This window comes from Apostichopus japonicus, chromosome 5 (genome assembly GCF_037975245.1).
Source record: "Apostichopus japonicus isolate 1M-3 chromosome 5, ASM3797524v1, whole genome shotgun sequence".
Lineage (NCBI taxonomy): Eukaryota > Metazoa > Echinodermata > Holothuroidea > Aspidochirotida > Stichopodidae > Apostichopus > Apostichopus japonicus.
Window position 1 is genome coordinate 17781021 of NC_092565.1, and position 25191 is coordinate 17806211.

Here is a 25191-nt window from a genome sequence, read left to right on the forward strand (position 1 = left end):
CACAATAACTATAAAGTTGGTCCGACCTTCGCTTCTTGAGATTTCGTGTTTACAAGGTTTCCACAGTTTGACCCTTGGTGACCCCAAATTACCTTTGACCTCACCAAAAACAATAGGCTTCTAGTACTCAATTTGGTACTTTTACACACCAAATATGAAATTGGTCTGACCTTTCCTTCTTGAGATATCGTGTTTATAAGCTGGGCATCACAAAGGCACTCACACACATACGCAATCATGGATGCAAAGGTTACATTTGTCATCGAAACCAAAAATAGAGAACTAGTGCCAGCCAGAGTTAAGGGAAAACTGATTTCACTGACAGGCTGCCCCAGCCCTGGCAAAACCACCCTCCCAGGAGAAAATATGATACACCATATAGGCCTATGTGGAACCTTCTACATGGACTCTGTGATGTTGCATTTGCACAAGCAGTCACTGTGATTGCCAAGCATTCTAGATGTAGGCTTTCAAGTTAAGAATTTAACACCCCGAAATGAGTTAGGTACACAAAGAAAAACAGAAAATCAGTCGGGAGGGATGGGTGGGTGTAGACGGGAAGTGGGATGTTTAACTCCCTTCTCCAAGAGAACTACTTAAATATCGAAGCGAACCCTCCTCAACCATGCTAGGAATACCTTGACTGGAAATATAAGTTCAAACACTCAGGATTTTACGAAACAGTTGAGGGATTTTCAATCACTGAAATGTCATTTAAGTTTTAGCTTGAACTCTAATGATGCTAACAATTTGAGAAGAAGCTTTGGTTTGGAGATGTCATTTGTGAAATAGTTCAAAACTTTAAGGGCAAGTAGTAAATCCTAATCATCAACAAATGTGAGACATGCTCAGAGAATAGTCTAGTGTCTGCAGAAATATACATCATGTTATTTTATTTCAAAACAATACCGATGAACTTTTTGAATCAGTTGTGTAGCAACTTTAAGTTGGTGATTTTGCTGTGGAAGGGTGAGGTAAAGTAGACACTGTTATACAAAAGGAATTAATTTGGTTGTGTTTTGGGTTAGAAACATTTACTTCTGTTTTTATGTTTTGGTGCACCATTACAACCACATTAACTTTGATGCAACGAAAATCCTCTTTTCATTAAATATTTAAAAAAAATTTCAGTTGATAGAGGATAGATGATGTCAGTGAATAGGAAATACATTGGATTAGTAAAAAGTACAAACAAATACTAAATCAAATTGATGGATCCATCTTCTTTTTAATTCTCTCTTGTTACAGATATAACAATGACTTCACTCATCAATAATTTTACTGGCATTAGCGGAAAAAAAGAAGAAAAGACAATTTGGAATAGTTCTCAAAATGATAGGTCCTGTGAAAAGTAAACTTTTAGTGGTTGCATAACATTGTGTGATATCATTTAAATATCTTAAACTAGCCTCCCTTACATTCAAAAATATAATATGAGTATTGCACATAAAAACAGAATTGGTTCCTTCAAGTCTCAAGTCCGCTAAATACAGCTTGCGGGTGAGATGATATGGACCGGCTGCAATGCAATTAAAGTACAAACTATGAATCTGTACATCAGAAGCTTTGAAACGAGCAAAACATTTGGCTGGAGCAGGAATGAAAGCAGCATCAGAAGACCTTTACTCTACTGTCCGAGCATTGAAAGTTGTGTACACTGGCATTCAACGATTGACTATATATCTAACAATAACCTGTGTTGATTAAGGCAAAAATAACAGTCAGATATGGCTAAACTCTATTAACTTGTCAATTCCACCCGAGAAGCTTATTTTCTGGACAACGCAGTAGACCAATCAAAAAGTCTGATAATGAATCAAACGGCTAAAACTTCTACAATAGTCATGTTTGAAACAGTTACAATTTAAGTAGCTTTCATGTAAACCATATTGGTAACACCCATGACCTTTAAAATCACATGACACCATAGAACCATACATGTGATTGTTGGTTGAATTATTGAGTTGAATCGTCTAGACGTAACTCCACCTACAAGCCCTATTTACATTAGGCCGCAGCACGATGTTGAACTCTGTACTGGGTGTTATATGTGTCATGTAGACAAGGAGGAAGGACCAGACCCTGTGCTTGGTGTTTTAACTTGAATGTCAACGCAGCTTTTAGTTGACCAGCGGTAGCCATAACCTTTGTGGTTGTTCGCTACGCATGTAATTTGACACTATAGTAGAAGGCTTTAGTAGCATCGCTGTACATCACACAGCGTATAGTTTCGCTTAAAAAAACCTCACCTTCCTGGTCAGTGTTCATGAACTCTGGATCAGATACCAAGCAATACACACCGAGCGAGGGGGTCAAATCCGTAATGTCAACCCAGGAACAGTGAGGTCAGGTTATGCAGTTAACTACACAGAGAGATGCCTTAACTTTCTACTTACTCCCTCCAATATAAAGGAAATGGTTTAACATTTGTGAAATAAAACAACACTGACCAGCAGAGAATATTTCATGACCTCTTTTCCCCATCGCACTTACCAAATTCATCCCAATATAACACTTCAATCTTCATGACACTAATAAAGTGTTTGTGTTATAACTCCAATCTCATAAATAACATTTTTCTAAACTTCTTGTCACCACAAAACTAAGTGACCCAGTTAAGTACAGCCTAAAACCAAGTATACCTAAGCACAGTACATCACCATCCTGTTGCCTGGATACCAAATCATTTTTGCTTGCTCTTCCGGTCTTTCCCGGTAAGCATCTTATTGATGTAAGCCTCTTGCTGGATTCTGATGTTGACTTCATCGATTTGTTTTCGGTGGTTTTGTTTCTGCTTTGAGATTCTCTTCTTCAAGTCCTGAATTTTGGTTTGATTCAGATGGACGAGGTTCTCTTTCTGTTGCTTCTCATAAGCGATCACTGTAAAAGGGAGCATAAGATATAAGCCTTCAAACATCTCAACAATTATTTTTCAAAATATCAGGGCATAACTTATCTGATATTGCAGAGCAAAATGCTATGCAATGTGGGCAACTTGCTATACAAGTGTAAAGATGTATATCAGTTTTCTTACACAAACACAAAGCAAAATATTTTGTAAGAGACTTCAGAGCTTTCAAGACTAAATTTTTCATTGCATATAATTTACTTCAAAAATAACACTCTATTATAAACGCTAGCAAATTTCAAGGAAAATCATCAGTCAATTACATTGTGTTTGAGGGGGAATGAATTACTTGAAAGCATTTCCAAAGAAATACATCACTAAACACTTCAGAAAGATGCAAGATAAGGTATCAAGCAATATGCTAGACATACTAAAATTGGGATAAACAGTAACCTTCTTTGAAGATAATATATATCTCAAACCATTCTAGAGATACAGAAGACTTCATTTATTTATAAATTGATTAATTAACTGTTATGTAGCACTTACTGCTGAACTGCGACTCAATTTCAGATTTGTGGGCTGATTCACTCTGGGCTTCTGCCTTCATTCTTTCTAAGCTGTTGTATTGATATAAAAGAGAAAAAGAAAGGAAAACAGAACCGTTGACAAACTTTTCCACAGATTTTGTTCTTCCACATGAAGAAACCACCCAATGTACCTGATTACTCATCCTCTTAAGGCGGAAATACCCTTTTAAAGCGACTTTTTGAGTTTGGTTGACTTTTAATATGAAAGCGGCTGAGCATTACTTATTGATTGCTAGCTAAGATTGATTACCAAGGCATCCTCTTGAACTTTGTCATGAACTGGACAAAAGTAAGAAGTCCATTTTGTCTATTGGACACTTGTTTTGGAAGTCCTAATCAAATGCAAGAAGCAAATCTTTATTTTTCCAAATTTTTCACCATTTGAAATGAAACGTGCGCATCAATTAAAATTAGCTGCGGTTTCACAGGCTTGCTAGAGAACACAACATCTGAAAATTAAACAATTTGATATTAACAGAAACTACCCAAGATCTAAGACACGTCCCAGGAGTTTTGTTATTAACAGAGCCTTCCCAAGATCTTAGACACGTCCCAGGAGTTTGTGATTAACAAAGACTTTATAAGATTTTAGACACGTCCCAGGAGCTTTGTAGTTAACAGAGACTTTATAAGATCTTAGACATGTCCCAGGATTTTCGTAATGAACAGAGACTTCACAAGATCTTAGACACGTCCCAGGAGTTTGGGATTAACAAAGACTTTATAAGATCTTAGACACGTCCCAGGAGCTTTGTAGTTAACAGAGACTTTATAAGATCTTAGACATGTCCCAGGAGTTTTGTAATTAACAGAGACTTCCCAAGATCTTAGACACTTCCCAGGAGTTTTGTAGTGGACGGAGACTTACCACTCTTCATATCTTTTCCTCTCTCTTTCCATTTGTGCTTTCAAGATGTCAACTTCTCCTTCTGCAAACTCTCTTCTCAGTCTCTCAGCTTGTAAGTGAGACTGTGTCTCTAGGTGATGATTTTTTTCCCTCTGAAAGAAAAAGTTATTGTTTCCAACATTACAAAGATTGTGTGGCACAACAAATTAAATTTTGCCATGTTGTTTTTTTATTTGTCAAAAACGTACAGTATCACTTGAAATTGGTGACACATGCCAGGCCTGTACCTTGAAGTCCACAACATCACCAGGCTTTGCAAAATTTTTGTCAAGACTCAAAATTAATTTTGAATGATTGCATATATACTTACATTATATATATAAAAAGATGCACATCACTGCAGTCACATGTAAGAAAAAGCATCTAAAATTTGTGAAACGGCCACCTTACTCCTTACAGAGTATGGCTGGGCATGTTTCTTAATATTATAAAGCCCAGTTAACTCAACACTCTTGGATGCAATTTTATTTAAAAGCTTTATGATAATTCTATATACCAGAGAATAGATGATACATTAGAATATGCCAAATGGTCCCCTTGTGAACCATAGTTCATCCAATATGCCTATGACCCATGGGCCTTTTGTTATAGAAAGTACTGTCTGGTCTTGGAAACCAGACTAGTCATGGCTTCTAATATCAAATGAAGTCAGATCATGCTACTGTATAGAAAAGAAATTGGAAAGAATCATGAACTCTGAATGATACATCTTGCCATTGCCAATGCAGTAAAAAGATGCTTTGTGAATTTTAGGATATAAAGTGTAACCTCTGTACCCAGACTTATGCTGTCTTTTGTTCCGTAACATCTCCTTCTAACACACAAAATACTAAGATCTGTATGTCCCATTAATGCCACAAAAAAAAAACATTTTAAAGGCTGATTCTAATGAAGATACGGTATGATCACTTAATGCATTTGTATCAAATATGAAATTTCTACTTGCAAACGTTTATAACATCCAGGATACGATTCATCTGGTTATTGCATTGCAATATGGTCAAATTTTATAAGAGTTTTTATACACAGGTACCATTGTATACAAGAAAAGAAACCATTTAACTTATATAAGCCACAAAGCCATTAAAGTTGCTACAAAAGATTCGGACACTAAACAATGCCCTGGATGTCAGGGCAGAAAGAACAGCAACGAAATTATTACCACAACTGCTAAGTAATCGCATTGACACTGGCAGGGATAATGATAATAATGCCAAAGACATTGATATGATTGCAACTAGCTTTTCTTTCTTTCAATACAAAGACATTAATTACTTACCTCAAGCTCTTCAAAAAGTAAGTCATACATTTCCTGTTTGACACTTGTCTCAGAGTCAGACTGAGCCTGTGTGTGACTCTGATGGAGAGAAGAAAATTATCCAAGAGTTTAGCACAAATTTCATACTTCATAGACACAACTTCAATGGTAACCACCATAGAACGTTGTCTCAACGGCAACATTTAAAGTATTACAAAGTAGTGGCGTTGCTGTGATATGAGGTTTCTCTGCAATTAGTATAACATTGATACTGTTTATCGTATGGCTTGATTTCAACATTCCTACCTGTACCTTGAATTCATTAGTAATATGTCTTGTTTTGTGTTCATGATTTCAGTATAACTGTGGGACCTGAACCTGATATCACTTCTTCTTATGTAGGGCTGTACATGAACGATTGCCCGGGCAAGTAAAAAATTATGTCGGCCAAGTAAACATTATGTCGGGCAAACTCTGTCTTATCTCAACTTGAATGATTGGGATTAGTTCTACAGTGCTCTAGTAATGTATTACTATTAACGTTAGTACTGTACTATTAACGTTAGGCCTAGGCTATAGTACTGGGCCTAAGTTAGTAATCTAGCCAAACCTCACCGATTCATTGAACCTCATAAGCACTTCTCTTTGAGCTTTGACAACATCTTGGAGTTGCTTATGGACTAGATAACTCGCGTCTTCAGACTCGTCCATGTCTGTTGCGCATTCTGTCTGCGCCATTACCTTCGCGGATAGACTTTGCTACAGTATATAATGTAGGCAACGAACAAGTCAATACACTACTGTTACTCCTTCGAATCAAATATCAAGTTTAGCATACTAAAGGGTGGCATACCCCAATATCAATCCTCCCGGATGTTCTCCTCAAGAAAAGTGCCAAAGAGGCAGTAGGAGAACATCTTTTTTGATAAGTTATCAATTAGGACCTGTGTTTTTTGGCTTGCATGTTTAAGAGCATGAATGGGCTTACGTGTGGTGCAAAAATTGAATCAATTGAGGCAATTTTAGACCCCTTTAGGCCTCCGAGGAGCAGAGTATGAAAATTGTTTACTATTGTGAAGAGGTTTGTTTACAAGTGACGAAAACTTCAGGCTCTGATCGTAGCAAAAGATCTTCACTGTCATGATATGGAAACTTGATGGTACCATGAAAGGCCAATTTGTCAGCTATCCATCCAGTGATGGGTAGCATTTAGCTAGTGAGAACTACTATCTAGACTTTTGTGAATTAATGTGTAAGTCAATATGGCTTTTAATACGCGTATGCTACCATATAATATATATGCACAGTAGCTTGCCTTCATCAAAAAATGAAATTGCGCCACCACCTTAACTGAATTACGACAGTCCAGCGGTAATTATATAATTGTTATAGGAAAAACATAGTTGGTAAAACTGTTCTGATGACTTCTAGTGAGTCAAGTTAAACAAATATTGGAAACGCGTATTTGAAGCACTTTTATGAAGGAACGACCGTTAAATTCTTTGTTAGCTTTGTCCATCACAGTGGCTTAATCAATTATGAATAAGTGAAGGCGTAGAAACCAGAATGATGTGCATGTGCAGGGGTGGGTGTCTTCCCGATAAGAATGATTTAGTATAGATTCCCACGCACGTACTAGCTCAAATGGAACATTGCACATTTCCACTGTTTTATCTCCAAATTGATTCGTTTTCTTTGCTTTTCAACTGTATTATGGACTTCTCTCCTTATACTTAGAGTTCCAAAAAAAATTTAAAAAATTTACTAGTAATTTAATATTTGTTTGTATCCGACCAGCAGCTGTTGCACCTGTCGGGCGGATACTTACAATCAATTTTGCATAATTCGCGTGCCATGTCTTATTGTATGTTTATAAACAACATCAACATATTTATATCATTATTGCATGCATTGTTGTAGACCAAGTTAGCTAGTAGCAGTCGCAGAGTGTACGTAGAAAGCGGGTCAAACCTAGTACTTGTTTGCCAAAACCATACTTGGCAAGCACTTTCAGTCTAACATTATTTTTTTTATACCATAGTCCATACTTTGGCCCAATCTGGTGTTGTTTACTTCAGGTTAAATATCACGCTCGTGTACATCCTGGTGCTCCACCAATTGCTCAACCAATACTATAGTTAAGAAGTCGTCGAACGAAAATATTGGTTCGTCTTATTTATTCCCGCGGTAGTAGTCTAGGCCTAGCTTAGTTAGCCTAGTAGTAGTAGTTCGCAGTAGTAGTATTAGCTTTCCCAGGGAATAATTAGACCTATCGTTAGACATAACATTAGTTTGGGCTTGACCTGTGTCCTACTGTAGGGTATCATGAAAGTAATATGACAGAGGTTGTTCAACAAAACAGGCAGAATGCAATGCAACTAGGCCTACAACTTTTTCTCTGAGTCTGTAGGACTTTCCTTTCTTGAGCCCATCAAGGTAGGCCTACACTATACTAGCTAGCTCCATTGTCAAGTTTCACTTCGCATTGATATTGCAGTCAGCGAAGCAAACAGGCCACATTTGAATGAGGCTAATCAGGCTAATTGTGTAATAGTTCTTAAAACCTTTCACCTTGACATTGTAGCCATCAGCACAAACAGAGCCACAAAGAAACTCCAAACACCTTTCTATACAACATAATACTAGGCTTAATGATACTTGGAACATTTCACTTGTTCAATGTAGCCAACAGAGCCACTAAGGAGACTCCTGTTGGACTTGAAAAGGTTTCTGTACAAAATGTCAATGGCCTATAAGCCCTGTACTAAAACATGTTTTTCTCTAAAGCAAAGTCATGTGTGATTAGAAAACAGGGAAGTTGTTAATTGTTTTCATTGGCTGAGAAGCCACCATTTGAAGAGGGGTTGTTTGAGAGTAGAATTTGAAAAGGTTGAACTAAATTAGGAGTACCTGCAGAATACCCCGCATTTTTTGGGATATCCTTTTTGGTGAAAACAGGATACACGGTACGCAGTCGTAAGTTATATAGAGGGCGTGAGAGTTATTTTGTACTTAAACATTTTTTGGAAATGTTCCAGTACAGTCCATAGCGCTGGACTTAATCAATTCTCTTTACGTTATAATTGTAAGGAATTTAAGTCCTTTGCTTTAATTGAGGGCGTTTTAGAAATATCGGATTTGAAATGATTCCTGATGTAGTTTATTTTAATATGTCTTTGATTTGGCTACGTGGTACTTGGACAGAGTATTTTCTGCTTTTTGGATAGCTACGTGGTACGTTGTGACTGTTATTATGACATGTTTTATAAATGGCTACGTGGTACGTGGTTGAAATGTAAATTTTTTATTGATGGCTACGCGGTACGTAGTGAAATCAGGGTTAATGTAAATCATGTGGTACGCGGTACGTCGTGACTGTTTTAATTGTACACAATGGAAGTATAATATGTTTAATAAATGGCTACGTGGTACGTGGTTGATCTAAAAAAATAATTGATGGCTACGCGGTACGTATATAGTAAAGTTACGATCCCTGTGATTTGAGCAAAAAACATTATTTTTCGAAGTATAAAGAACGAAACATCAACTATTGGGTTTACGTTTTAAGGAAAGGTTTTAATTTAAGTTTATAAATTTTCTATGAAGGTCTGCATACCGCGTAGGGTATCTATAAATATTTTTCCACTGCGTACCTCGTAGCCTATCTATAAAAATATTTTAAAGTAGCGGGGTATTCTGCAGTTTAGCCCTAAATTAGTTAGTCCTAGGCATGCACATAATGCAGAGAGATTTGAAGATCAGTATGTAGTACTAGGCCTATAGACATATTGTAACAAATAAATAAAGAGTCCAGTTACAGGGGATTATATTTGTCACTACATCGAAGTGTATTTATTGCCAAACTTCTACAGAGTCTTACCAAGATAACAAAAAACATCTCGTCTTTACAAACTCTTAAAGGCATTGAAGACTCGCCCCAAACCGTGTGCGGCCATCTGAAAAAGTTAACTTTCTGTTGCTTGCAAACTTGTGATGTTTTGTTCGTGTTGCTACAAAATGCAGACAGTAATGAAACGTGATACCTTGTTATCTTTAGCTGGACCTGAGATGTCCATCCCTGTATCGTTTGTATACTGTGCTGTGGGTATTGACCGCAGCTGTCTGTACTGACTGTACACTAGTGTCTAATTACCGACGGTAGCAAGCTGTGTGTGTGTGTATTTTCTGGGATGTCTAACACTGTTACACCTCATTCGAAACTAGGTCAGATTACTGGCATTAGATTTCTTTTTGCGCGAGTCTTCACATCCTTTAACCTAAGCAGCTATGTTCATTTGATCATTACAGTTTACTGTATAACTACTTAACAATTATGTCACCATCTTTCCATACATCAATGTATTTATTAGAATAAACAATAGTCAAATGACAAGCTCAAACTCTTATATTTATGGATGCTTACCACTTCATAGCCTACTCGGCGACCATATTTATCAAACCCTGCACTTTACAATGTCAGAAACCTTAAACCTGTCTGTGCATCTCATATATACACATCAATGTATATAAATATAAAAGCAACCTCAAGTACTGTATGATGTCACGTGTGATGTCATAGTGTTGTCATTACTTAGTACCTTAACCTCTGTATTGAGGAGAAAGGTAAATATGTGGGCAGAGTAACTTCCTGTCACATCCTCTATGACCCATTGTCAAAATTTTCACAAAATGAAATCCAATCATGGAGTCCATACTATCCTGAACATGTTTAAATACCAACTATATGCTACATGTACGTATGTAAAAAACAAACTTTGAATAAATTATCAAATTATTTACTTTTACTTCATAGCCATTGCTTCTTCTTGGCTTAAGAAGCAAGGTAGAAACCTAAGTCTTGTACATTCCTGTGGGACTGTAGTAATAATTGATTCGCATTGAAAAAAAATCAACTCAAGAAACTGCTTTATGTTTGATGGACAGTACTTCATCAAATCAAATTATGGTGTCTATGTCTACACCCTAATTTTATAAATCTATGCAAAATGGCATTCTGCTTATCAGCCTATGATTAGAGTGCTTTTTGTAAACAATATCTGTAGTTGAAACATTTTCCCCCTCATCCATGGTAAAAGAAAAGAAAAAGGGAATGTCTTAATTGCATCTTCCAAGGTGTGGAAAGGAGCAGGGAGCTGCTATTTACCCTGACAGGAGGTACAATATAGTTGGCTTGTATCATTGTATTCAGGTTCATACAATATTGATAGTTGTTTGTGGTAAATATCAACTCTGGAAACGTTTCCAAATTTTGTTCTTCCAGGCTTTAATTTTTTTTCCCTCTCGGCATCAACCTTATTCATCTTCAATGTTGACTGTAATGGACGGGAATCTGGATCCTTTTGCAGAGTTCATGTGGATGGAAGAGCAAGACGCATTTGATCTAAAGGTACAACGGAACAAAATCACTGTTTTTATGATGAAGCCTAGAAATACATTTAACACTTACTGTAGATATAGAATATAGCCGTAAAGTGTGAAATTTTAAGTGTAATTGTATAATTATATTGCAGTGGACAATCTCCATCGAAGTGTAACAACAGTTTGGGATGACTACTGTACTGTCCATTCTCCATGTGCCCCTGTAATGAGATAGTAGCATTGTGCTGTAGTGCAAATTACACACAATCGGTAGTGTTGCAACATGAATCCCGGTATCATATCTACTACCAGGATTTTCCTCAACATTTCATCTAGGGTTCAAAGCACTTAACTATGAGACTGTCTTTCATTTAATGGAGTAGCCTAGGCCACAGCACTGTTACAAACGCAGGATTCTGCGTCCGGGACGCAATGTTTTGGCCTGGGACGCAAAATCTTCTAATTGCTTGCGTCCCGCTATTCACATAGGCCTACTGTAATTTTCGTAGAGATGATTGTTTGCAATGAGCCTAGCACAGGATAAATGTTGGATCAGGTTTTGAGGATTTGCGCATATGTACAGTAGTTGAAAATTAAGTTCGAACAGGCCTATGTATACAGTAACTGTACAGTGAACTGTGTGGATTTTAGCGAGAGATATGCACACTTTAGTTATGTACAGGGATTTTTGAAGAGTTGGTTGTTGGAATTGCTGCAAGGTCAAAGCACGGAGCTACTACTAAGTACAGGCACTAAGTACGATCGCGTCCTTGCAACTACACTAGTGAAAGTAGATCATACAGTAAACGCAATTGGTGTTTGATCGGGACTCAACCTTTTTTTTTAACGGGACGCAAACTTTTTTCCATCACAGCATCAAATTTCAAGTACCATACTGCACTGTGTGTACCCGTACCATACCCTAGGCTATAATAATACACAGTCCCGTGCAAAGATTGATTTAGCTGGATATACATGTACTCCCTGCAGTTTTGACTCAAAATTTATTAAATCTTTATAATTATTAAAAAAGAGGTGAAATACATGTGGTAAAATTTTATACATGGGGAACCTTCACAATCATCGTATGAAGGAAGAATAAGTAACAAAAATTTCAGAATAACTTTTAGGTCCTGCAACATGCTAAGCACAAGTAAGGTTAGATATTTGGTGTAGCCTAGGTCCAAATATCTATGTGAAAAGTTGATTCGTTAAATTATACAGTAGGTCTAGGTACAGTAGTTATGTTATTCAAACTAAGAACACAGACACCAAAAATAACGAGTTTTCTTTTCTTTATTTCAAATAGTAACACATAGTTATTTTTATTATGTCCAGGATTCCAGGGAATGATACCCAAAAGAATGTAATCACCGGTTCTTTTCCCACTTCCAGTAGTATTTACACATTGCACTATGATCGGGACTAGTCAATACCGGGAATCGGGATACCGGGATTCACTTGACTATAAAAAATGAAATTTGAAGATAATTCTTCAATCTTTACACTGGACACAAAATAAAAAATGAAAAGCTGAGCTGATTCTGTATTTAAGAAACCTACAGTAACACATAAACAGCTGTTTATTGGAGAGGGATGAAATTGACTTGGTTTATGAAAACTTGCGTCGTACGTTTCGAGTCCACTTTTGGGAAAAATAAGGACGATAGACTACGGTAGCTGTCAAAATTTCAAGATGGTTTTGTACAGTGATTTGTTTGTAATGCTATGTATGGTAAAAAGGTATGTTAAGTCAGGTAATGAAGTTCCATCCCAGTTTAGGTCCCCAGACATTGCCTAGGTATAGCACCTGACAACTTTTTGTTAACAGCTTCGATTGGATAGATTGGCAGTTGGCAGAGAATAATGAAATTTCTCACCTAAGGCCCCAAGGATTTCCAATTTTGAATATATATCCACAATAAGTACCTACAGTACGTCAACCTAAGCCATGCATTCTGAGTACATTCATTCATACTTGTATACTATAGATGAACATACTGTAGCATATAGGTCTATATATACTGTATACAGTATGTATTAAGGTTTGTTTCCAAAGCCTTGAGTATTAGCTACCAGTATGTATATTATACTTTATAGTACAGTACATGTGTAAAGCCGTATAAGGCTTCTTAACCTTGATTGCTATAGAAGACCTTTATTATAAACATTTAAATTTTAAACATTTTGTGAAATTTAAAGATTTTGTATTTTGGGAAAAACCACACGTATTTATGCACATATTTCACCTTTTAAATTCAAAGTTGGTCTCATTTGAGCTTAGAACTGTCCCTGTAATTATTGAAACTACAGTATAAAATGTTTCCCGAAAGGTAATCAGGGCAGAATCGAATAACTTAGCATGCATAGACTCCTGATGTGTGACCCGGTTAATTGACTCTGGCTTTGGCTTTTAGTGCAACGTTTCTGTATGCTGCCATGTTGGACGAATCTGACCGTAATAGTAATTACTGACTTTGCGATCCACGATGAAGTAATTTTGCCAAACCTGTAGTCCTTGGTCCCTTTCACAATTTTGCAAGATCCGTAAGAGTGACTCCATAGTTACCAAAAAGGGAACGTTTCAATTGATTCCATTTTTAAAGGCATTGAAGACTGGCCCCAAACCGCGTGCCAAGCTCTGAAAAAGTTAACTTTCCGTTGCTTGCAAGTGAAGTTTTCTTCTTGTCGCTACAAAATGCAGACAGAATAGTGAAACGTGATACCTTGTTATCTTTCATCTAGACCTGAGATGTCCATCGCTGAGCTATGCACAATGTGTTGTGGGTATTGACAGTAGCTGTTTGTATTGACTGTACACTAGTGTCTAATTACCGATGGTAGCAAGCTGTGTGTGTATTTTCTGGGATCGATGGTGGTGTCTAACACTTCTGTTACACCTCATTCGAAGCTAGGTCAGATTACCGACATGAGACGTTTCTTTGTGCGCGAGTCTTCACACCCTTTAAATAGCCAATATGGTACAGTCTGGACTTATTTGTAAGGCTATTGTCTAATCTTTTGGTTGGAAAATCCCATATGTCTTTGATCCTAGAAAAGACTGGGGTTTACCTTTCGGTTTGTTCTGCTTCCTTGCATTATCAAAAAGAAAGCTAACAAACAAAAAAATGTACATCAAAAGAAAGCTAATGTGTGCATAGTTTGCACCTCTGCTGTACAGTGTACAAGATATGTGTTGTAAAATGTCCTGTAAGGCTTACAGCATACGTTCTAAATGCTACATGTTATGTTCACTTCTCTTCCTTTCATTCGTACACTGTCTACATGTACATTACTGTAGAATATGTTCTCTGAAATGAGGTCTTAAATAGCTCATATTAAATAAATGTGTGTACTTCTGTATAGAACTGCATCTTTTTAGTTCTCTCCCTAAACAAATTTTGTTAAGTACTTAAAATACCCTGGGAACTATAGGCCTGCCTACCTGTCTGTGTGTAATATAATGAATCGCTTGGTCAAATGATGAAAAGTTAAAACCCAATTGTGATGTAAGTTGCAGCTACGCAATTTTACGTATTTGAAAGAGCATAGATATTCAAATTTCCTGTACCAAATGAGCTATCAGACCCATAGTTGGTGGAAATCCTTACTTATAACCATTTCTTAGTGGGTTGGGTATGTTAGGGGGGGGGGAGGGGTGTGTGATCAGTTTGAAGAGCACTGCTCTTGTCATCCTGAGGTCATTGGTTTGAATACAATCCAAGCCAAGAATTCTTTTCACGTTCTAAGTTTGTTTTGAACTCTTCAGTCACGTTATTGTTTCGATATTTAATTACAGCTGCAAGATGTTTTTATATGTCATAACAATTTTTTTTTGCATGATAAACATTGCCTTAAATACTTAAAGAAAACAATTCTGTCAGACTTTCATGACATTCCCTCTCGGATAACTTTGGTGGACCACAGTCAGACTATAATCACCAAGGAGGTTCTCCATGTTAAGTGAACTTGAAAATTAGAAATTTATACTAATTTTATAACCACCTAGTTTTAAGGAAATGTTGACTAATTATGAAAGAATAAGTCTATTAATCCCTAATAATGTACTTTACATGTGCAGGATATACAGGGACTTGCATCGGCTTTGTTTTTTAAGAGTTCTCTTCCGTTTGGGTTAAATAGGTCTACTTCATTCTTCATTCGCAATTTGTATGTTTACAATGAAAGATCTATTACGGACAACCTACATTACTGTTTTAAAAAAGGAACAACCATTCTACTTCTACTGACTAAGAAGATGAGTTGTGGGGTAAACATTGCTTAAAAATATTCTTTAATTTTCATGTCAAGGTGATTGAAGAACTTATAGAAGAAGAACAAATCCAAGAGGATTTTGATGATATGATGGCAGAAGAAGAAGAACATTACAACAATTCCATCCAGATACTTCCTTACGAAGAGGAGATTGATACAGAGCTGCCAGACGAAGAACCGTCGAGGTCACAGACAGACGATTACGACTCGGTCCAGACGCAGCAGGACGAAACTTCCACGGTGATTCCAGAGACGACAAACAACGTCCCATGGAGCAATGAAACAAACGAAATATCAACAGTAAGTTTTGATGACGCTTGCAAATGTTCTTGGCAATTGAGAATTGATTGTTCAGAGTTATCATTTTTAATGCTTAACACCTTTTTTTCTTCCAGCACAGCTGTTTAAGGTATATATTACAGAGCTTTATATAAGGCAGTCATACATGTTTATCAACATTGCTTACGAACTTTATTCTCTGGTTTTTAACTAGAAAAGGTAGAAATGGAATGAAATGGATACACTTTGGTTTTGTCTTTTTTTGTACAAGAGGGCATTGGACACAGTGTAGTATTAGAGTGTATGTTGTTTACATTCAGTATGTGTTTGGTCTGAATAACAATAGCCTTTCTTATCTTACCAATCATTTGTTGTCGCAATAGGTGAAATAAAAGGAGAAACAGAAAAAGACAAATTTAAAAAAATATAATCTGATATAAGGCATATGTTGGTCAACATTGCTTACTGACTCTGGTTTTAAACTAGGAAAGGTAGAAATGGAATGAAGTGGACACTTTCTTTTGCTATAAGAGGGTAGTGTAGAGGACACAGTTTAATATAAGACCTGTCTGTTGTTTGTCTTTGGCCTGAATGACAATGGCCTTTCTTATCTTACCAATCATTTGTTGTCACAATAGGTGAAATAAAAGGACAAACAGAAATAGACAAATTTCCTGGAAATAAAATCTGATGGGTCTGTCTGTAGTATAATATTGACAATACTCAGGGGCGTAGCGAGCGGGGGGGGGTGTGGGGGGGTGTCACACCCCCCCAATAATTTGGTCTCTGTCGGCAAATTTTGGGTCTGTCGGCAAAAGGAGAAAAGGTGAAGAGAGCGGAAGGGGAAGAAAGAAGGAAAGCTGAATAGAGAAAAGGAGAACGGGAGCTTCTTCCGTGCCAAATTTGACTTAAAATATGCACCAGATTCCATCTAAGGACGTTTCAAAACTAAAAATTTTCCAAAGGGGAGGGGTAGACCCCCTACTCTTAGACCCCTCCCCCATTTCAGTCACCACTTCCAGATCCGTCGGCAAATCAAATTTGACTTAAAATATGCACCAGATTGCATCTAAGGATGTTTCAAAACTAAAAATTTTCCAAAGGGGAGGGGGAAACCCCCTCCCCTTAGACCCCTCCCCCATTTCAGTCACCACTTCCAGATCCGTCGGCAAATCAAATTTGACTTAAAATATGCACCAGATTGCATCTAAGGACGTTTCAAAACTAAAAAATTGCCAAAGAGGAGGGGGAAACCCCCTCCCCTTAGACCCCTCCCCCATTTCAGTCACCACTTCCAGATCCGTCGGCAAATCAAATTTGACTTAAAATATGCACCAGATTGCATCTAAGGACGTTTCAAAACTAAAACATTTTCCAAAGGGGAGGGGGAAACCCCCTACCCTTAGACCCCTCCCCCATTTCAGTCACCACTTCCAGATCCGTCGGCAAATCAAATTTGACTTAAAATATGCACCAGATTGCATCTAAGGATGTTTCAAAACTAAAAATTTTCCAAAGGGGAAGGGTAGACCCCCTACCCTTAGACCCCTCCCCCATTTCAGTCACCACTTCCAGATCCGTCGGCAAATCAAATTTGACTTAAAATATGCACCAGATTGCATCTAAGGACGTTTCAAAACTAAAAATTTTCCAAAGGGGAGGGGGAAACCACCTCCCCTTAGACCCCTCCCCCATTTCAGTCACCACTTCCAGATCCGTCGGCAAATCAAATTCTCCACACCCCCCCAACAAAAAACCCTTCGCTACGCCCCTGACAATACTGATCATGTTTGGGATGATTGTGATAAGTGTAGGGTTATGCTTTATGCAAGCCTTAATTAGTGTTTATATACTAAACAAATACAGTCCAAACATATACAGTAGGACTGCTGTTTACTGTACTGAAGAGGCACCCTGCTACATTTGCTCGCTGGATTAATGTACTTACTGATCATTAATGATAAGTGCAGTAGCTTCTGAAACAATTAAATGCCAGACATTTTTTTCTTGCTAATCACAAAACAATGCAATCTCTAGAAAGAAAACAAAACTTGGAAGACTTTTGCAGGCGCGTAGCGAGGAATTTGCCAAGGGAGGGGCGAAACTGTAAGCAAACTATCAGAGCCATAGCCACCATGCGTTGGCACGAAGCGTACAAGAAAAGTTTGGCTGAAAATGCCTCCCAGATCGCTGGAAATGGCGCTTCCTAGGCCTTGTTAGTTGCATCTTAGCATTTTCTCTTTTGAAATTACTAGCGATATCATAAAAACATACAAACAAAATAAGCTCAATGGGGGAGGGCTGTCCCCCCTTCGCCCCCCCTGGCTACGCACCTGGACTTTTGGTTCATTAAATATTGGATACGAAAGTTGATGACTCATGCATACTACTGTACACTGTTGTGGGGGTCTAGTGTCAAATAACACTAAAAAATGTATCACTTGAAGCAACTCAAATATATTTGCTTTGCCTAGAGCTTTGGTACAGTATGATTTTATCCGATGAGGAAGTATTAGCTAATGTGTTATCTTTTTCTACATGTACTGTATGAGTTTACCAGATACTGTAAACACAGCTCAATAACTTTAACTATATAGTTGAGGTGACTACTGTTTCTTTTCTTCTCTGTATTAAAACAAACAGTGAAGTACAGCTGCAGTCTGTACACATATATATCTTACAATACAGTATGCATTCAAATGAGCTGTGCAAACATTACTATGGTGCATATTCTTTAGAATTAATACTGACTGTAGTATAATATTAAGACAACAAGGTCACAATGTATATATTTGGCCTTGAGTTGGTGTTCAGTTTGTAGTGTAGGCGCAGCCTGTGGTTGGCCCTGGATCTGCCATGACCTTTAACTTTGATACAATGGTAACAGCTTGATGCAAGTTTGCGGATTTTCTTCTAGGGGAAAAAAATCTAGTTCCTGATTGGTCATTGCGAGCATGGGATCTGATACCGCACACTGTGTCTAGTACTGTATATAACTGCGCAGGGATTCAAAATCAATTTAATGCAGGAATACCGAGCACAGGGACTGATCTGTAATGTAGTCGCAGCTGTATACGCTCACATAAAGTTTGATTATATTAATAGTACTGTAGTATTGAACTATATAGTACATGACAACAAGGTCACAAATTCACAGTAATGTATGTATTTGACCTTGAGCTGTTTTTTGCAAACAATGTATATTCACAACATTTTGCAATTCTACAATGTATTCTTTGACATTTCAATATATTTATGATCATGGTAATATGTTTGGAATCAAGGCATGATATAATGTGTACTGTACACAATATTATTCACTTACAAACATGTACAATATGCTATGGAGCCAGCATACTGTACCATATCAAGCAAAGAAAAAGACAACTTTGAATCACATCACATGAGAAGCAAAATTGCATTCATAGTCAATTGGAGAGGTGGGGTAGGGTGGGGTAGGGTGGGGGTGTGGTTGTAGTTGAGTTCAGACTGACACATTTAGTAAGTATGTCATATATGGATGCACTTAGTCACGGTGAAATGGGAGGGGATGGGGGAGGAGGGTTGGAACAGTACAGAGGGGAAGTAGAAGTTATGGTTAAATGGAGTAGAGTAGGAACAGCCATGTGGTTGTAAGAATGTAGTTGTAGTGATACGGGTCGTAGGTATTATGGGATAAAAAATAATACTAAGTCATTAAACTGCAACTCACCAATTACAATTCATACAGCCTCTTGACTATTTACAGCAGAACTTCCAAAGTCAAAACATAAAAAGGGGTCCGGCACGAAATATATTTAATTATAACAAAATATATAAATGAGGATTCAAACAAGTAATTGATCGTGACTTTCCAGTAAAGGAAAGATAAGTGGCGAGTGAAAGTTCCAAGGAAAAATGCGTCTTTACAGTAGGGTATTAGAACAAAGATGAGACCATGTTAAATAAACCTCTATATCTCGCAGAACCACGTGGAAAAGTTGTCATGAATTCCCTTTCTCTGAAGTCGTAATACAAAGGCTGGGTCATTCATGACTCAGAGGGGTACACCAGAAGAACTACAAAGTAGTGGGGGCGCGTACTATCGATATAGCGAAAACTACCGTGATAGTATTGCGTCACTACATGGGTACATCTGCTGTGGCATTTGTTGTGCACTAGTATTAAAGTCCTTAACTACACTTGATACTAAACTGTTATGGTTTGAAAATGAACAGAATTTTCTTGAGATATTACACTTTTCAGGATGCTAACCCTTGTAAATAAAATAAATAACATATTTTTTTTTGTGGGTTTGCACATGTGGCAACACAACCAGATGTACATACTGTACCTATACATACATTAAGTGTATTAATTATCTTGATTTTTTTTTTTCTGTCTTCCAGGACATTTCATCTGACTCTGATTCTGAGGGAGGAGGACCGCAAAGATGAAGAATTGCTCCACTAGTTTCTCCCAAAGTTTTTCATCATGTGAATAATCCTGCCAAAGTGTTTTTTTTTTGTTCTGTCCTTTTTGTTTCAGTTTTTATCGAGAAAGAGAAAAAAAATGGAATGTGTGTCTGTAGTACATAGTGGCAGTATAATTTTTGAGTTGATCTTTAATGTAACATCATTTCATCTCAAACCTAGATAATGTGTTACTCGGCCTTGCTAAGTTTAAAGCACATTTTGTGTCATTTTTCTGTTATACTCAGTATCTAAATTTCTTTTGTTTTCTTTACTTAACATGTATTTTTTTTGGTGCTGTTGATTTCATGGTGGGTGGTGCCAGGAGCCATGCTTGCCAAAATAATTTTTGCAGAATGATTCCATTGAAGAAGTACTACCAAATTAGTAAAATTAAGAAAGTGTTATCTAAAATCACAGAAGGCACTCTTTGAATATCTCTAAAACTTGGCAAATGTTGCATCCAGTTAGATCAAAGTCTCAACATCGTTCAGTTTGTCTGATATTAAATTTCTTTTGTATGCTGTTTGAAAAGTACTAAAATGATAGTTTTAGTCATTATTCTCTATTGATGAGGCTGCCCAACAAAGGATGACCTTAGGCACAGAATTAAGTCTGATATGTTGCAGTCCAAGTTTTATAAAATATATATGTATATCTTTAACAAGCTTTTACATCAGCGTCCATTATATGCATTATATCAGCGTCCATAGCCTAGTGGTTGAGGTGTTCACATATAAAGCGGGAGGTCCGGGTTTGAATCCCAGTGGAGGCTAGAAGTTTTTTCACTGTTATGGATTTTTCAACTCACTACAATTTCAATTATATATATATATATATATATATTTATATATATATATATATATATATATATATATACACACCACTGTTATTCTTTGAGGAACTACCCCTTTAAACATCTCAGACTTATCATTTAAAGTGGCTGAAGTACTTAGTTTAACACACAGACCATTGTGCCAGTCCCTCAGAAAACTCATTATGAAAACCTTAGACATGTCCCTAAAGTTGTCCATATATACAGTAAAAACAATATGTTTCGGTTGAGTTTTTAGAATATTTAAAAGAATGGATTAGCGTTAAGGTGACGTCATCATCGATTTGTTGTTAAAGGAGCATTCCAGATGATTACAAGCTCTGAAATGTGATTACGTTTTCTTGGACAATGTCTTATCAAGACTGAAATTCTTCCTAAGGTCATCCTACAATCTGTTAAATCTCTTTTGCTGCAAATTTAAGTAAATTCCAAAGTTTCTGTTATCTGTCCCAAGTTGCTTCGGTCAGGGTACAACTTCCTTTCACATGTCATCAAAATTTATAGTATTATTAAAAAAACAAAATTACTGTTATCTGATTCCTTTATATTCAATTTAAATTTCCATTTCTTGTTTTCTACTGTTTGTATCTCATTTCTTACCTCAAGTTTGTCAAGTAATGTCTGATTTCTGTAATAATATGTAACAGAATGTTCTTCCCAAATATGAGCTAGAGTGTGCAATCTACATATTATGTACCTTGGCGTACACACCACATATGTGTAAGGATACACATTCTCCATATGTGTTAAGAGTTTAGTCGAATAACAATCTGTTAGGAAGTCATGTTATGCAAGATTTGCATTATCTAGAATGAATAACTTCATTGCAAGCACAGATATCCTTGAAAGGAATTTTTAACTCATAATTGGGCCATATTTGTCATTATCCATGTACTTAGTGCAAGTTAATGAGACAATTTTGTGTGTAATTATGGATAAATAGGTGACTTACAAGATAATGGTGCAATTTGTGGATGGAGTTCGCATAATTAGATATGTATAGTTTGGAAATTCTGTATTCAAGAATAACACTGTTTTGATGCAGTTGAAGTAGCATATTCCTGGTGAGTGATTACAAAACTGACATGGAAATGTGTTGAGTTGGGTAAGAAAGATGCAATAGTCAGACAGATCTTATGCTGAAAAGATTTGAAGAAAAAAAAAATCATAATTATAATTCAGTGTTTAAAATAATTTCCTGTGAAGCATTGATTCAGTTTCCGTCGTGTGTATAACACATGTTCTGTCAACGTTGTTAACCTTTATTCTTATGTAATTGAACTTTGATCAGATCAATTTGTTCTAGGTTACTGTTTGAACAGGCATTTCATTTTTCCGGCAGAGTGTTGACTTACGTTCCAGAAATGATTCACTGCAAAATTACCAAAAAAAGGGAAACTTTATAAAAGAAAAAAAATCTTGTTATTGTGTCAATTATCATTGGCTGTAGTTAATTGTGTTCCTTTTAAAAGTGGATGAATATCTCTTTATCCATGTACTAGGTAAATTTACTAGAGTAGTCTTTACCAGAATGCATTCCACTGCTGTATATAATAAACATTTAGCAGTTGAGCTCAAAGCATATCTGAGGATCTTGAATAGTCAACAGGTATCGTCTCAGAAATAGCTTACTTCAGTGATATTAACTGCAAGGCATTCTTCTAAAATTTCTTGAAAGTCTCACAAACTTCTGTTTGAGTTAATCGTTCAAATGAGATTTTAGCATTTCAAAGATCAAAAGATGTGTTACAACAGGAAACTCTCAATGGTCTTAGCCTTACGCTTAGCATTTCTTCTTGTGTTTGATAACCATCGTTTTGCACTCAGGGTCTGCTTACATTTGATTCAAGTTCAACATAAAGCCTCGTGGAAAATGCAACATTGACTTCCGTTGGAAAGGGCTCAGGGGTGGAAAATGGTGCTCCTTATTGGAATTTTAGTATACAGAGCCTTTTGATTCAAAGGCAACCCCTGAATCAAATGTGTCCATTTTATAATAATATATAAAAGAAATCAATGTATGTTGCAAATAACACAATACCACTATGTTCCAAATGTTGTTTCCCCTTTGATCAAGAAGTAAACACTCAGAATTGAAATTCCAGAGAAATACCTGAATGTATTTGATTCAAGTCACATGGTAAACAGGACCTAATAGAGACATTCAAGATTCTTTCAGTTCATTGTATACATTAAGTTAACTAGGTTTGAAAGTCATGTCCTAACTATACTGGACATTGTATCTCTTTTTTATGATTTATTCACAAAAGTTTTCCAAAAAACCAATAAAAAGTGGGAAAAGAAAAATCTACATTTACTTATGCAAGTGAATAATAAAAAAAAATGTTTCTTGTTTTTTCGGTGCATGTCGCAGGGTCATTTATAGTTGTCACAGATGCAATTATTGCAAAAAAATTGAACAAAAACATTCACTTTGTTATTGTGGATTCCAAGAAATAATGGCATCATCCATTGTGAACCAGTTTAGCTACTTTGGTTTAAAAACTGTGTGTTATCGAGTATTTGTATGATGGTTCTCATTCAAAAGTGTTTAATACTACATCAGTCATGTGGTAAATTATACTGAAGCTTATTTACATTTTATAATAGTAGATTGTTTTCCTTTTTTTGTATGTTGTTACAAGATATTACAACTGTATGCTAGGACACTAATGAGATAAGTAATCACAAACATATTGACTGTCACTTTATAGACAATAAGATCTTTAATATTCATTGTGTTTCTTTTCTTGGATATTGTCATGAGACAGCTGCGTGATTGATCTATTGATCATTCACGTTAAATTATTAGCCAGTGGGCGAAGGTGTGGGGGGGGGGGGGAGATGGATGACATAGTAACTTTTATTAGCAAATGTTACAGTGTCAGTCTTATCGCATTGGGTTAATTGTTCAAGAACTGTTTTCTCTTCTCCCTTGGACACACCACTGCTTGAAAGTCTTGTGGAGATGTCGTTATTTTTTTTCTTTTGTTTTGTTTATTAAAAAAGCATAATTTAAGATATTTCAGCTGACTACTTTAAATGGTTGCTGCCTAATACTGTCAACTCTCATTTCTTAAAAATGGTTAGCTTTTTTATTCTCTGTCATCATGCACATGTTTTATATATTTTCTCGTAAACAACAAGTTGCTGTAGTTGTCAAGTTGGGGCAGATTGCTTACAAATATTGTGTACAAGAATTTGTATCCCCTTTGCATTGTTATCAATTGAATGATAAGACCTGCAGTATTTATGGTAACTGATTGATATGTGTATTTGAAAATCAGGCACCGTTAAGAAAGTTTAAGCTATGGTGACCAGACGTCCCGGGTGTTCATGTGCCATTCTCGGATTGAAAGTGTCCTGGAACGTCCCTGGAATATCCACCCAGCAAGTTGCAATCAAGCCCTGAATAATTTCAGTTATACCTGTTTGGCCACCCATTTGTAGAGAGAGCTTGAATCTAGGCTAAGCTGGGATTGTTTACAGCTAGGCTACAAACATAAGTTTCTTCCGTGGCTCACAGATTAAGGTAACCCCGATTATTGAAAAATTTCAAAAGGCCTGTGATTCATCAAAGCATCATGTTACACCAAGGCAAGAATAATAAGGCCACCAGCGACGTTCAAGATTTTGACATTGGTTTTTTAATCTTGGACGAAATACTCTGGCATGAGGTGTTTGAACCTTTGTCATTTGAAATGTAGCATCACCAAAACACCAAGAGATCCTCAAAATGCATTCCTTTATAAGAACAGTGTAGGTTCTAGATAGTAACCCTTGATATCAACTTGAGGGGGAGGGAGGGGGAGGGAGGGAGGGGGAGGGAGGGGGAGGGATTCACCATCAATATCATGTCCCTGGATATCCTGATATAATGGTCACCTTAGTTTAAGCTCATCTCATCTTGTTAATCAATGATGACATCACTGGTGAAACTGTAATAGACAGTCTAAAAAGCTCTTTGTGTAATTAAAACAGCAGATGTGTGTAGATTCAGGGTTTCCAATTTATTTGAAGAAAATAATAATAATAATAATAAAAAACATTATTTACAATCATGAATATAGATGGGGAAGAACTTTCATAGTCTTTCTTTGAGTAGCTTGTATCACCTCACAATGTTTCACATAGTAACATACGTGATTTTTGAAGGTTGTTCCACTTTGACCGTATTATTTCTTTAGTAAATCATTGGTTGTAACACTACATACATGATCAAGCAGAGCTCTTTTTAAAAAAAATTATTTCTGCTAAATAAAATTGACAAGATGATATCTAACCTTACTGAATATATATGTTTTTATTATCTTGTTCAGCCTTTACGTATCACATAACAGTGACCAATGTTGTTATAATATTCAACATT

At 36.5% G+C, this 25191-nt stretch overlaps 2 protein-coding genes across 2 annotated transcripts; one reads left to right on the forward strand and one right to left on the reverse strand.

Annotated features, from left to right (window-relative positions):
- Nucleotides 1-1203: 1203 nt before the first annotated feature.
- Nucleotides 1204-6560, reverse strand: LOC139967897 (spermatogenesis-associated protein 24-like). The gene is made up of 5 exons (XM_071972092.1): nt 6219-6560; nt 5625-5702; nt 4307-4437; nt 3398-3468; nt 1204-2880 (listed from the first exon to the last, which is right to left on the reverse strand). The coding sequence occupies exons 1-5, from the start codon at nt 6339-6341 to the stop codon at nt 2684-2686; spliced, it is 600 nt and encodes a 199-aa protein (XP_071828193.1). The 5' UTR covers nt 6342-6560; the 3' UTR covers nt 1204-2683.
- A 942-nt stretch (nt 6561-7502) lies between these two features.
- Nucleotides 7503-25104, forward strand: LOC139967898 (uncharacterized). Its single transcript, XM_071972093.1, has 4 exons — nt 7503-7768; nt 10885-11010; nt 15294-15557; nt 19925-25104. Exons 2-4 carry the CDS (start codon nt 10930-10932, stop codon nt 19970-19972), a joined length of 393 nt encoding a protein of 130 aa, XP_071828194.1. The 5' UTR covers nt 7503-7768; nt 10885-10929; the 3' UTR covers nt 19973-25104.
- Nucleotides 25105-25191: the final 87 nt, after the last annotated feature.